The sequence below is a fragment of the Nanorana parkeri genome, unplaced genomic scaffold, assembly GCF_000935625.1.
Source record: "Nanorana parkeri isolate BGI_ZX_2015 unplaced genomic scaffold, ASM93562v1 scaffold520, whole genome shotgun sequence".
Taxonomy (NCBI): domain Eukaryota; kingdom Metazoa; phylum Chordata; class Amphibia; order Anura; family Dicroglossidae; genus Nanorana; species Nanorana parkeri.
The window spans coordinates 406,132-420,144 of NW_017306788.1; the positions used below are offsets into that span (position 1 = coordinate 406,132).

The window sequence follows — 14,013 nt, forward strand, 5'->3', positions numbered from 1 at the left end:
GTCCTGTCCTAAGGTCACAATACTGCTGCTCCATAGATACACTGTGCGGGTGTTATCAACCTGGGACAAAAAGGGACATGCAAGAACCAGGTAAAAATAAAGGAAACAAGTCTGAAAAAATTATAATACTGCCACCACATCTGGGGGCTGGTAAGCTGCAAAATATATTTTGTTTTTTAGATAAACTTTAATGAACATTACAATCTCTAAATCAATTCTTTTTCTGAGATGACGTCTGGAAAATACATTTCCGAATCGACCTAAGATGTGTTTATCCTGGACAAATAAAAGATAATTAGAAAAACACTGCTTAACCTACATAGTTTTCAAATGATAATATCCAATAGATCTTTCATCACACTGCATGAAATTAAATTCCGTGTACCCTATTTCTTTTAACAAGTAATTGCTCACTAAACTCTCCCCACACACTTTTTTTTTTCTTATCTGTTACTGTTTTCTAGCTAACAATAGTTTGCTATCCTAAAGTGTAGCAGGAAATTAAACTCTTCCATTTCAATCTGCTGTAACATATTTTTCATACATCTGTGGTAAAATACTTCAGGAAAATCTGACTGCAACTAATGATGCAGACAGGCTGAGATGATGGATACCCTAGGAGGCCCAAGAGAGCTGTGCAGTTTAGTGTGCATACCTGCAGATATAAAAGTTGTCTACATATATTTTTTTTAATTGCCAGGATATTTTGAAATCACACCACAGAATGGCAGGAACAGATGCAGCCAAGCTGGTGCTTTTGTGTTTCAGATTTACCCTTAAAAATAACAAGTATTGTTAAAAAGGCAAGCTGTGAAACTACGTGTGCTGCAGTTGTAATAAACGGATGACAGATCAAAATATTAGATCTTCAAAGAATGAAATACAAACTGGCCGCAAGTCGGTCAGTCCGTCTTGCTTTTTACCTCCTCTTTGATATCTGCAGCCTATGCAGTCCTTACCATCTAATTTGAGATTTTACCTAGTGCGCAGGGAGTTTTTCCTGGTAAAAACACATAGCTCAGTATAAGCTCAGTATGTTTAGCAATTATATAGTGGTTACACAGGTAAAAATAATCACACCCATATAAATACCATCACCACACTGTAGTTAGGGATGAGCCTAGGACATGACATAGCTGAAATCCATGACTAAGAGTAGAAGACTCACCTGATGTTGACTCCTGGCTTTTGCTCATTTCCCATCATAGTATATGTCTTTCCTGAGCCTGTCTGACCATAAGCCAATATGCAAACATTGTAGCCATCCACACATGACTTAATAATTGGTAAAGTTCCTTCAAAGACATCTTCCTGCAGTACATAGTTAAAAAAATAGAACAAAATAAGTGTTGGAAAAACAAGAATAAAAAGAAAACAAAATAAAACATTCGCACAACTCAAAGTGTACACATTTGTGCTTATCACAATGAAAAACCCATGATGGTAGAATACAGGGTTTTGTTTAAAAAATAACTTAAAGCAGAACTCTGAGAAAAATAGTATTAACCCTTGCAGTGGGGCTACCCCCACACTGCAAGGATTAAGTGCTTGTTTTGGTGTAGGGCTGAAAATATTATTATTATTATTATTATTATTATTATACAGGATTTATACAGGATTTATATAGCGCCAACTGCTAAGGACACTGCATTTGAGGCCTGATTAACAGGTATTTCTTTACTTGTGAAAATGTTCTTAGTCTAAAAAATGAAAACTAATGCAGTCATCATATCTAAGGACTAGTAATCTGCAAAGTATTACATTTGTATTCTTGGGTTTAGATATCTATTTGCGACTTATGTGAGAAAATCTCATGTAACTCAGCTCTTTGCTTGTGAGAGATTCACCAATAATAACTGAGGAAGCAAGCGCTAAGGCCTATGCCCAACTATATCAGCACTTGCATATTACCACCCCTGCATATCCACCTTGCAATATCACAATACATATTAGGAGTTGTAGTTTGAAGGCAGTCACAAGGTCAATAGGTGAAAATGTTTGCTCTTTAAATTGTATAAAAGAAATACAAAATTAGATTTTTTTTTTTTTTCATTTGATTTCTTTGATTTTCTTTACTTCCAAAAATAGGATTTTGTTCTTACTGTAAAATCCTTTTCTCTGAGTCTATTGAGGGGCCCAGCTCTTAAGAATTCTGAGAAGTATGGTTATGCTGCTGTCTCCAGGAGAATTGGACACTAGGCAAAAAAAAATGTCACAAGCTTTTAACTTGCTACACTACGAGAATCTCTTTACTTACATGGTGACGGTGGTATGAGGATTAAAAGGTTTGAGATCGGAGTGGATCGGCAGAGGAGAGAAAAATTAGTGATGGGATTACTGGATACATAAGACGGATCCTGATCGGACTGGCAATAATATTGAGCTGTGTATGGCCTGTTGTTTTCAGATTATCACTTTGGTCTGGTGAGTGAGGTGTTTGACAATGAGCACTTGAGAATGCACTTTTTGGAGCACAGCAATCACTGGAATTATATGCACACCCTTACACCATCTCACTGGTTCACAGATGGTCACTTGTTTGCTGCATGAATATAGCTTATGGCTATTATGGTGACCTTATGAACTTTTATTATGGACTTTTTTTTTTAACCTGATTTAATCCCTTGCCGATGCACTCAAATATCATTCCTGTTTTGAGACTATTTATATAGATCATTATTTATTATTTATGTTTATACACTTGATGAATTTATTTTAATGATTTATGCAATTATCACACATAAATATTTGTTATTGATTAGGTTTTAAATCAGCACAGTGCACTTTATTTATTTATTCATTTAGTGTTTGACACTAGAGCACAGTAGCTTTAAATAGTTTTCTTTTGGTTCCATAGCACAAATATTTTTGTATTAAAAAATTAAAAGCCTGACACTTTAGGGGACATAAGCCCTCCCACCTCATACCTGACAGTTGTAGCAAGCAGTATGAAAGGAAATAAGGGGAGGGAGCTGTGTCCCTCAATGGACTCCAAGAAAAAGAGTTTACAGTAGAACAAAATCCATTTTTTTCTATCGTCCATTGAGGGACACAGCTCTTAAGAATTCTGAGACCCAGGTATGTTCAAAAGCAGTCCTAACAAAGGGGTGGGCACCACAACTACTAAAATAACTAATTAAACAACAAAAATAACTTTTGTGCGAAAACTAGCATCAGAAGAGGCAGAAACATCAACTTCATAAACGTTTGCAAAAGTGTGAACAGAAAAGTTGCGATGTTGCACATTTGGGTAACTGAAGCCTGATTGTGAAACGCCCAGGAAGTACTAATTGCCCTTGTAGAATGAGCAGAAACAGGAAAAGGAGGTACCTTATCCTGCAACTCATAGCTTGAATGACAACCTGGCAAATCCACTTAGAAAGCATGGATCTAGAAGCTGAACAACCTTTTCTAGGACCTCCATGTAAAACAGATAAAGATTCTGACCACCTAAAGAAAGCTGTGGCTAATAAACAAACTCTAATAGCCTGCACAATATCCAAACAATTAAAACAGATTTCATTAGGATGGACAGGAGCTGGACAAAGTGAAGGTAAAACAATGCCTTCATTTAAATAAAAAGTTGAGACGACCATGGGTAAGAAACAAACCTTTGTTCTTAAAACAAGCCTTTGTTCTTAAAACAATCTTGTCATTATGAAGAACCAAATAGGGTTCTCTAGCAGACAAAGCGGACAACTCAGAAACCCTTCTAGACGAGGCAATGATCAACACATGCAACTCCCTGCATAAAAGTACAAATCAAGGAATAAGAAGCCAGAGGACGTTGAAATAGGACAGACAAGGCAGATATCTGTACCTTAATGGTTTTGAGAGCTAAACATTCATCTACCTCAGGTTGAAGATAAGACAAAATTTGCAAAATAGAAAAAAAAAAACATGGGGAAAACTCCAATGACTCATACCAACAAAAATAAATCTTACACATATGGCGATACATTTTACAAGTAGAAGATCTATGAGCTTTTAGCATAGTCAGGATAACAGAATCCAAAACTCATCTGTCTTTCAACACTTAGGTTTCAACAACCAGGTCGTTAACCCCTTCGTGACTGACGACGTACAGTGTACGTCGCCAGCATCGGGGCAGTGACCGAGATAACTGATCTGGCCAATCTGCAAGAAGCCAGAGATCGCCTGCCAACAGATGAACCATATGGGCATACCACACCCTGCGAGGCCAATCTGGAGTAATAAGAAAGACAGGAACTCCTTTGTGTTCTATCTTGTGAAGCAGACGAGGTAACAGCGTCAGTAGCATCAATGTGTATATGTGCATCCATCGTTGGATCCCTCGCTCTGGATACAAATCTGTCTACCTTATTGTATGTTGTGAGAAGCTAGAACATCCACAGCTGGTGTTCCCTAGTGTTGACAAGGTTGTTTAAACACATCTGGACTTTCCCTGGATCCATATGTTGTCTGCTGAAAAAGTCTGCCTGCCAGTTTTCGACTTGGCACCGACTTGTGCACCCCTGAGATTGCTGGAACATGAAGTTCTACCCAATTCAAGATCGAATGAACCTTCTTCACTGCTGCAAATCTCCTGGTGAATGATACAAGCCACTGCCATGGCACTGTCTGACTGAATCCAAACCGGACACCCAGACAGAAGACACCCTCAACTCCAGGATATTGATCGGAAGCTTGGAATCACGTACCTGACTGGAGATTCAGCTGAGAAGGGGGTTGCCCGTGCAGCTCTTGTCCCACACCTCTGGAAGTAGTGACTGGGGATGTAAGGACAGAGCGGAGAACAGGTGCCGATACTGGTGGCTGGCCGGTTCTTGAGGAGGCGCTTGAGTGCGTCGGACCAGCTAGTGAATCGGCAGGACCGAGATGACACCGGGACCTCTTGAAACCAGAGCAGGCAACGGTTATGAGACCAACGAAGCACTGGCAGGATGTCGTTGCTCAGGATGCTGATGGAGCGATCCACCAAGTGGCAGACCAGGAGGGAAGTCAGGTTCAAGCCAAGGTCATACACAGGGAGACTAATCTTGAGGTGCTGAATCACAGATCAGGAGCAGGGTCAGAAAACGTAAGCCAGGGTCATACGCAGGAGATCAGAGAGCAGAGGTACCGAATCAGGAGGAGGAGGCGAAGTCAATTGGTCACAAGCCATGTTCATACACAGGACGTCAGGATACAAGAACAAAGTACAGGGAACACAGGGACAAGCTGAAGACCACCCAGCAACTTGTTCATGGCTTCATGTCTGTTTAAATATTATAGTGTGTGCGCTAATGAACATGCACCTGTACGCTAACGAGTGCATTTCTGCACGCTTATGGACTTGCGCTATTGCGCATAAACAATCGCGTATGCGCGCATTCACGTGCTAAAGCGCGTTTTCCAGGAACTTTAGGCAATGGATTACATACTTGCGTGCATGCACATTTTTGAGCAGGAGTCCACCTGCAGGTAAGTCTCTTACACTTGGATTCATCTGGAGGCCAACAACCCTGCACTGACAAATAATGCAAGAGACCGCCCCATCCCACAAGACTGGTGGCCGTTGTGACAATCTTCAAAGTTATGGGAAAAAATTACTTCCTTGTTGTCAATGTAGGGGATGTCGACCACCATGACAGAAACATCCTGGTTGTGGAACTCAATCTGCTCATCCTGTTCAGTGATAGTGCAGATTTGTCCCACACTGTGAGAATATTCCTCTGTAAAATTCTGGAATCAAACTGAGCAAATGGTACAGCTTCAAAGGTGGATACCAACAAAACTAGAACTCTTATGCAGGTTTTCAGAGAGAAACAGAGAGACATGATCAAAGTGATAGAACTTGATCCTGGAACTTTAGCAATGTTTTCTTTAAGAAGGAACACCCTCACTTAAAAGGTATCCAAAAGAAGACCCAAATAGTCCAAGTGATGCGACAAAAGTAGTTTTGCCTCCTGTCCGAGGTGCTCGGCTTCCTGCTTATCCACTCTGAACCTCGGTGTTAAAAGATCAGCTCACTTGTTGCTTGGCATTTGAGCAACGTGTCTTTTTTTTTTTTCGTGGAAAAATTTGGTTGGACTAATGAAACTGCAGATTCTGCGTGTGTCAGCCATTGATGGTACTATTCTGGCTTGTGGTCCTATTCGTTCTCAGACCTCTGTCAACAAGATGTCCGTGGGTGTGCTGCACCATGATACCATCTCCTTTCTGGTGTTATCCCGGGCTTCTTGTAAGCTCGTCCTAGGCTATCCGCGGCTTCAACAACATTCTCCAGTGATCGACTGGTCGACATCCCAACTGGTATCCTGGGGTCCATGTTGTCATGCTGGATGTCTTTCAAAAGGTGCTTCCTATTAAACCACTTTGGGTGGCTTCTACTGAGGCCTCTACTCCAGTGCAAGTCCATTATGTGGACTATTTGTATGTTGTTTCTAAACTAATTTCACATCAGCTTCCTCCTCAGAGACTCTATTGACTTAATTCCAGGTTGTAGCATTCTTGGAGGGCGGGTGTGTCTTCCTGAGACCAAGGCAGTGTCTAAGTACATTGTAAAAATCTTTAAAAGGGGTTCATCCGCAAGTCAACTTCACCTTCTGGAGCAGGATTTTTCTTAATTGAGAAGAAAGACTGCTTGCTTCACCCCTGTATAGACTATCGTGGTCTAAATGCAATTACAGTTTAAATCAGATACCCACTGCCCCTCATTTCTGAATGATTTGATCGTCTCTGAGGTGCTTAGATTTTTACAAAGTTACACCTGCGGTGGGGCATAATAAGCATAAAGGAGGAAGATAAATGGAAGACCGCTTTCAACACCAGGGATGGCCACTATGAATATCTTGTCATGCCCTTTGGTCTATGCAAGGCCCAGCAGCAGTCTTCCAGCATTTTGTCTACAAGATCTTCAGGGACCTCCTCTATCTGTGTTTAGTGGTTTATTTGGACGATATTTTATCTTCTCTCCTGATATATGCACTCATAGACAGCATGTCAGACTTGTTCTTCAGCGTCTTTGTGACAATGGCCTTTACGCTAAAGCTGAGAAATGCCTCTTCGAGCTTCCACAAGTGCCCTTCTTCAGCTACATTGTTTCCAAAGATGGTCTTGCAATGGACCCAGAAAAAGTGGCTGCAATAACTAACTGTCCTCTACTCAGTTGTCTTAAGGCTACCCAACGTTTCCTGGGATTTACAAACTATTACTATTCACCAATTTATCAAGAATTACTCTGTGCTAGTGGCTCCTATCACAGCACTAATCTGGGATGGTGCCGATCCCAAGTACTGGCCGCCTGAAGCTGTGGAACCTTTTCATGCTGTAAAGCAAGCCTTCCTTTCAGGACCTCCTCTCAGAAGGCCAAATGTTTACAAGCCTTTCTCTATTGAAGTGGATGCCTCCTCCATGGGAGAAGGGGCTATCCTTTACCACTCGTCTAGTGGGCCAAAGCATCCTGGTGCCTTCTTCTCAAGGAAGTTCTCACCAGCTGAGAGAAACTACTCCATTGGAGATCGTGAGCTTCTAGCTGGTAAATTAGCTCTAGAAGAGTGGTGGTATGTTTTGGAAGGATCTCCTCAAAATAAATAAAAAATTTACTATTAGACACAGAATCTTCTGGAAACACTATAACAGGTCCAGGAAATTCAGGCATTACATCCTTAGAATGCAAAAGCGAAAGAAAAGAAGCAACGTTTTCCAATGCAAAATAAAACGTTGTTACTGAGCTGGGCAGGACAGGGGCCAGAGCATCCAAGGTTGCTAAGAGCTTTTAGCAACCTGTTATATCTAGCCGGAAAGAGAATATCAGGCACACCTGCCACATAACCCAATGAGATGCTCAACCACCTCAGGCAGCCTCATTATATGGATGGCCCTTTAAGGATCATATCCCCCTGCTGCAGGCAGCAGAATATAAACGGCTGTGTAGTTGTAGAAAAACAAAGGATCTTCTCTATTATGTAGTGATCAGCTGAAAAACAGCTTAAAACTGAAGTCCCATAAGAATCAGGAGAAATGGAGATGAAACCATAGCGGCTCTGAAACATAAACGGCTATACTGCCATCAAAGATCCTAGAAGAAGTGCACAGAAGAAAAAAATGAATACATCATGAAAATCATGTCCCAGCCTCTTAAAGAGACAGTGGGAAGTTTAAATAAAATCAGTCAGACTCCACATATAAGGGATATAAGCCAAAGGGGAGTCTGAATACACAAAGTTATATTACAATAAAATGAAGGGAAAAACAGCCCTCCCTATAAACCATCTTATGTAAATATACACAGGTACTCATGACTTCACGGCCCTGTTCCCAACATAACAACAGAAATCCCCAGACAATACTGGTCAGACCATGAAATGGTGAAAACAGGAACACAGGACCACTGCAGGACAAATCATCAGTATTGAGACCAGAAACAACCCACTTCTTGACAACTAGAGAAACTTCCAGGATGTAGCTTATCTATGAATCTCTGAGTGTTATTGGCTAGCTACAGAGACTTCACGGATTTAATAATAGCCGGCATGAATCAACTACCAGCTCTTGTCAGTAGAATCTCATAGAAGAAACAAAATAAAAAAAATAAAATAAAAAAAGAGGACACTAAGCTAAACTGGCAGGTGTAAGGGGTCATGTCCCTTAAAGTGGCAGGCTTTTAGTTTTTTTGCCTAGTGTCCAATTCTCCTGGAGGCAGCAGCATAACTGTATATCTCCGAATACTTAGTAGCTGTGTCCCTCAATGGACAATAGAGAAACTTTTTGTAGGCAGCCACCAGAGCTGATTTTTACAAGCTGACATAAAGGAAACTGTCCATGTTGCTAACATTTGGCATACATAATACTTGTTTCCTTTTGTAACCTATGACACCTGGAATCTGAGGGACATAGATAATGCCTTATTCCATTTTTTATTAATGGAACCTGATTAATTACTTGAATCAAATAATACTGTATATCATGCTACTGACTACATTGTACCTGAGTGCATTGTGGCAGAAACACCTGATCAAATCTGAACCTTTTCTTATTTCCATTTTGATTCACAATGATTTCTTCTTCTGATGGAAATTCTAGGTGTCCTCCCTTTTCATCATCAAGTCTGCATCTGCAGAATACACGGATGTTTCCTTTAAGTTCTTGAAGCTGATTGTACAGTAACTTTCTTTCTAAGGTCTCTCTCTGGTATAGAGTGCGGATCTCTTCTATTTCTTTGGTAGAGCTATGCATATTCACTACTGTGTTCTTCAGACGCTCTATAATTAGGCTAATTTCTGACAGACCACTTGCAGTAAGGACTCTTAATTGATCATTTTCCACATAGAGGTGACGGGCTTCACTCAACATTTTTGGCAGTAGGTCTTTTCTTAGAGGTAAATTATTTTTCATGGAATTTGTTATTTGAACATTTTGGCTTTTGATATCATTTATTTCTTTCAAGTATTTTTCAAGTTCATCTTGCAATTTTGTCACTTTTTCATTTAAGACTTCTGTACGTTGAAGTAAAAGTCGCTTTTCTTCTTCTAAATATCTGCACTTTGAGTGTAAATTTTCCAGTTCTGTTTCCTTTTCTTGCAAGTTCTTATCAAGAAGTTGTATCTGTTTTTCCTTTGTAGCTACATCTCTATGGGTGAAAACAGTAGATTAAAACAAAATGCATGACTACCACCAATATACATAACTTAATAAATAACTGGCAAGGTATTAGACAGCTTGTAATCAAAATGATAAAAGATTTAGTGCTATGTTGAAGGTCTAGGATGTAAATATCGACTTCTAGGATTTTAGTACAGCCAGATATCAAGAACTATATATCCAAACCTGTATACCTAAAGAATGTTTTTATTGCTTTTTTTCATGCACGAGATTTATTACAAAGTCATATCTATTTATTTAGAAAATATAAATGGTTGATAATATTGGCTTACTACATAATTATTTAGCAAAGAACATGTAAAAAAATATATAGCAGACCTCCCTACGATCCCCCAATGCCATCTCTCTCTCAGCCACCATCTTTATAGAGCTGCCATGGGCATCTCTGTGTAACAAAAAACTTGACATAAGAAGAATGGAGTTTGCTATTGCTGACATCTGCTTCAGTTGCCTGGTTGTCTTGCAGATTCACTTGCTTCAACCCCCAGAGTCTCTGATCTAGAACAAGTATACAGACAGGTTCTGATGTTTTTTTTAAGCTGCATACTTGCACTAGTGACTGAGAATATACAGAAGCCAGAGGGCCCCAGTAATCAGACTGTGCACCTCTCCTTCTGTTAAATGCCTCATGTGATGACCTGTCCCTGCAGGCACATCTTGCAACCATTAAGCAGTGTTAACAAATGGTCAGCACTTTTGCATTTATACAGTTATTTTACATTTACAAGTTGCAATGATTTGGGTCCATATACAGTATATCTCATTCAAATTCCTTTTTTCTCTCTGCTGTGCTATCCATACTTAATCCATTGCTATGTTGGATGATGCTGTTATACTTTAAAGCCCTGGTGCCTTGATGTGAGGCAGAAAGAAAAGCAAACTGCAGCAGATGTGGTTTGTTTTCTCTAGGAGATTCAGACGTTTTTTCTTCTGCTGCCTGGCTATCTCCTCATACCATGCACAGAGCCCCCTGGTGGTTGCTTGTACAAACTGCTCATTGACAGAAGCAGCTCAGTGCCTGTTTGCAGCCAGCCGAGAAGGCAGCTCCTTCTGTGAGTGCAGCTTTTCCTGAACTTTGCCTCACCTTGTGCTAGCTTTATCACAAACAATTGTTAATATTAGAGATGGGAAGTTCGAATCTTTTAAATGAATCGATTCATTTGAATCAGTTCATTCAAAAGAACCTATTCATGAATCGAATCTTCGATTTCACTTGCTGAGTCGGCTGACAAGCAAGTGATTCGAAGCTCAGGAGCTGTCTGATCCTTCATAGAAGATCAGAATCAGAAGACTGATTCACAGAAGGGTGTCAGGCAGCTCCTGGGGAACATTGATCACAGTGCTCAGAGCTGTCACAAGTCTGATTTTCTGTCAGATTTGCCATTCTATCGAATCAGCCAATGTGATCACAAAGTGACGCGCAATCAGCTGCGACAGTGAGAAGCGTGTTCCTGCGCAGCGCATTCTGATGAGGTGATGTCACAGCTAACATGGCTAGCGGTCAGATTTGTCCATAGTCTTTACAGTGTATGGGTGTGAATAATGATAGGATTTTACTACTGCGGCGCAGTATCAGTATTTTTCTGATAGTTTGCACTTCTTTTGCACTTTGTTATATTTATTTGTATTTTATTTATCTCATTTGTTTGTTTAATATTTCATATTTTTATTTAAAGAAAGTATTGTCTAAAGACAGTTGAATATTTAACTGCAGTTTTTTCATTCTAATTATTCCAGTGCTTTAAAAGTTTGATAATGTTCTATTACAAATTGTTTATTCTTTAAAACCCTGTGTGCAAATGTGTAATTATCTACCCCACTGTAGAGGTCATGGTTATCGGAACAAAAAAAAAACAAACAAGCATCCAGGGGGTGTGACAAACAGGAGTGGAGGGGTAAATAATATAATTAAAAAGGAGGTTTAAATAGTCCCAAGCTGTCTGTCCCTTATCACTGCTGCAACCTGCTCATTAGACTCTACTGGTGGTGACTAACAATTCATTTAACTCTGTAACTCCACTGATGACTCATGATTATTTAACTCAAATAATCGGATGAGTCTACTAACTAAGTAGAATCAGTTGATTCTTTGAACTAGTAGACTCAATAGATTCTTACGGGTCTATTCACTAAGCCGGCAGGCTACTCACTGCTGTTCGGCCTATTCTTATAGATGCCGAACAGCAGTGAGTGAAAGGGACCGAGCAGAACAGAAAAATAGTTTAAACAGTTTTTAAAAAGTAAATAGAAAACGATTGTGCGGAGCTAGCAGTGACAACTAGCTCCACCCAATAGTTTTCTATTGTCCGGCGGCTCTGCTGCTGTAAAAAAAAAACAAAAACAAAAAAACTCCCGGGCGCTCCGGGAGCCTCCCGGTCCCGGCCGCCCCAGGGAGAAACACTGCTTTTTCTTGTTTTTTTTTTCTTTATTCTGACACGGAGCCGTGTCAGAATAGAAAAAAAAATATATATATTTTTTGCCCATTGGAATGCATTGCTAGATTCCTATTGGCTATGCTACAATGCTAGTTTACTATTGGCTATTGCAAATTGCAATTTTTTTTCTATTCTGACACGGCTCCGTGTCAGAATTAAAAAAGAAGAAACAGCGGTGTTTCTCTCCTTGGCGGCCGGGAGTTGAAGACTCCCGGAGCGCCAGGTAGAGTTTGCTGTTTGGAGATCAGTGTCCCTGGTTAGCAGGTAACCTGGGACGCTAATCTCTCTGCAAGTAAGATCACGGCTGGCTCCGCCCAGCTGTCAGAAGCAGGCTGTCGGCCGGCCGCTCGGCCAGCTTCGGCTTTCAGCGCGGCTCAGCCGAGCAGAGGCATATGCGTTCGGCTCGCGTTCGGGAGCTGTACGGGCTATAGTGAATAGCCCGTACAGCACCCCTTCGGTTCTACTGAACCGAAGGGGTCCTGGGGCCGCAGCTAGCCGAAGGATTGGCCGGAGCTAAGGCTAGATGCTTCGGCAGCTTCGTGAATAGACCCCTTAGACTCATATAGACTTGTATTATTCTTAGACTCAGTGTAGTGTGACTCAGAGATGTGATTGGTTGCAGGGGTGGGCAGGGAGGAGGGGCTGGGAGGGGTTTGCAGAAGCCTGGCTTTCACTCTAGGATCATATTACAAGTGCCGCTAGAGTCTCTGCTATACGTCACACACTGACACATCACACTGAGCTGCTTCAAACGAATCAGCTCACTCAGATGAATAGACTCCACCAGTTCAGTGAATAGAATCGATTCAAAAGAACGATTCGTTCATGAACTGGACATCTCTAGTTAATATGTGTTATTATTAAGTGGATGCCCACATCCCACTTCTTATTTCCTCTTTCTGAGCCACTGATGAGGAGGTTTTTTGATGCTGGTGTGTTCAGGCTGTCAGTGCGGCTCAGGCCTGCGGAAGCCGTCCACCAACACTTTGTGACTAGCTGGAAGATAGCTGGGCGAGAAGCTTTTTTTTTTATTATTCACTGCACCACAATGCACAGATTATTCCTACCTGTGCGTTGTGTTGTACTGCAACACAGTTGCACTGGGGTGCCAATAAATATGAATTATGAATACTGTGCATTATAGTAAGGCACATTACCACAACATATATTTGTTAAGCTGGCCTAAACTACTTTCTGTAGTAGGACCTTTTCAGACTAGTGAGTTGAATTAGTGTCTGTTAAAATACACAGTTTCCACATTTTGCTGCAACACACAGAACTATGTGCAATGCCATTCGTTTTGTATGGCACCACAATGTACATACACAGCGCACTGCAACATACCTGCATCTTTTTGTGCACTTTGTGTACAGATGTGAACCATCTGTGCATTACAGTGCCCTGCCTTGTAAAAATGGTGCAGGTCTGTTTTTTGTGTGCAATCAGAGGTGCTATCTATTTCTAAGTACAGATGCTATTGTGCGACATGTCAAAGCCGCATTTGGGACCCTCCATATTTACAAAGTTGACCACCACTGCTTTAAAGATTTAACAAAAGAGCTGTATAACTGCTAAAACTGGGGCCCCTGTACTGTACTTTTTTTTACCTTTTGGAAAATAAATAAATAAAATAAATAAATAGCTCCATTATGTTTGCCATTACTTTATAATGAAGTATACATAAAAGGAAGACAGTGTTGTCACAAAATATTATAGTGGAAAATGTGTCAGAATATAATTTGCCATACCTAAAATGATAACTTGGTTGTCTTTCCTGTTACACCTGATAGACATGAAACGGTTTTGCCTATCCTTAGGGTTGGAACCCTTATCATTAGGGATGCACTGATATATCGGCCGCTGAAACATATCGGCCAAAAATGGCTTTCTTGGCATAATGCCGAAAGTGCAATTTTCTGGCCGATACAGCGGTGCATCCATTCTTTCTCTC

The 14,013-nt window shown here is 40.6% G+C and overlaps 1 protein-coding gene across 1 annotated transcript in view; it reads right to left on the reverse strand.

Annotated features, from left to right (window-relative positions):
- The window catches only part of LOC108791013 (kinesin-like protein klp-3), a 52,187-nt gene that overhangs the window by 24,950 nt on the left and 13,224 nt on the right, over positions 1 to 14,013 (reverse strand). The window contains exons 7-8 of the mRNA XM_018561373.1: positions 8,953 to 9,595; positions 1,169 to 1,311 (exon numbers count right to left, since the gene is read on the reverse strand). Coding sequence (XP_018416875.1) covers positions 1,169 to 1,311; positions 8,953 to 9,595 — 786 coding nt within the window. The remainder of the gene's footprint in view (positions 1 to 1,168; positions 1,312 to 8,952; positions 9,596 to 14,013) is intronic.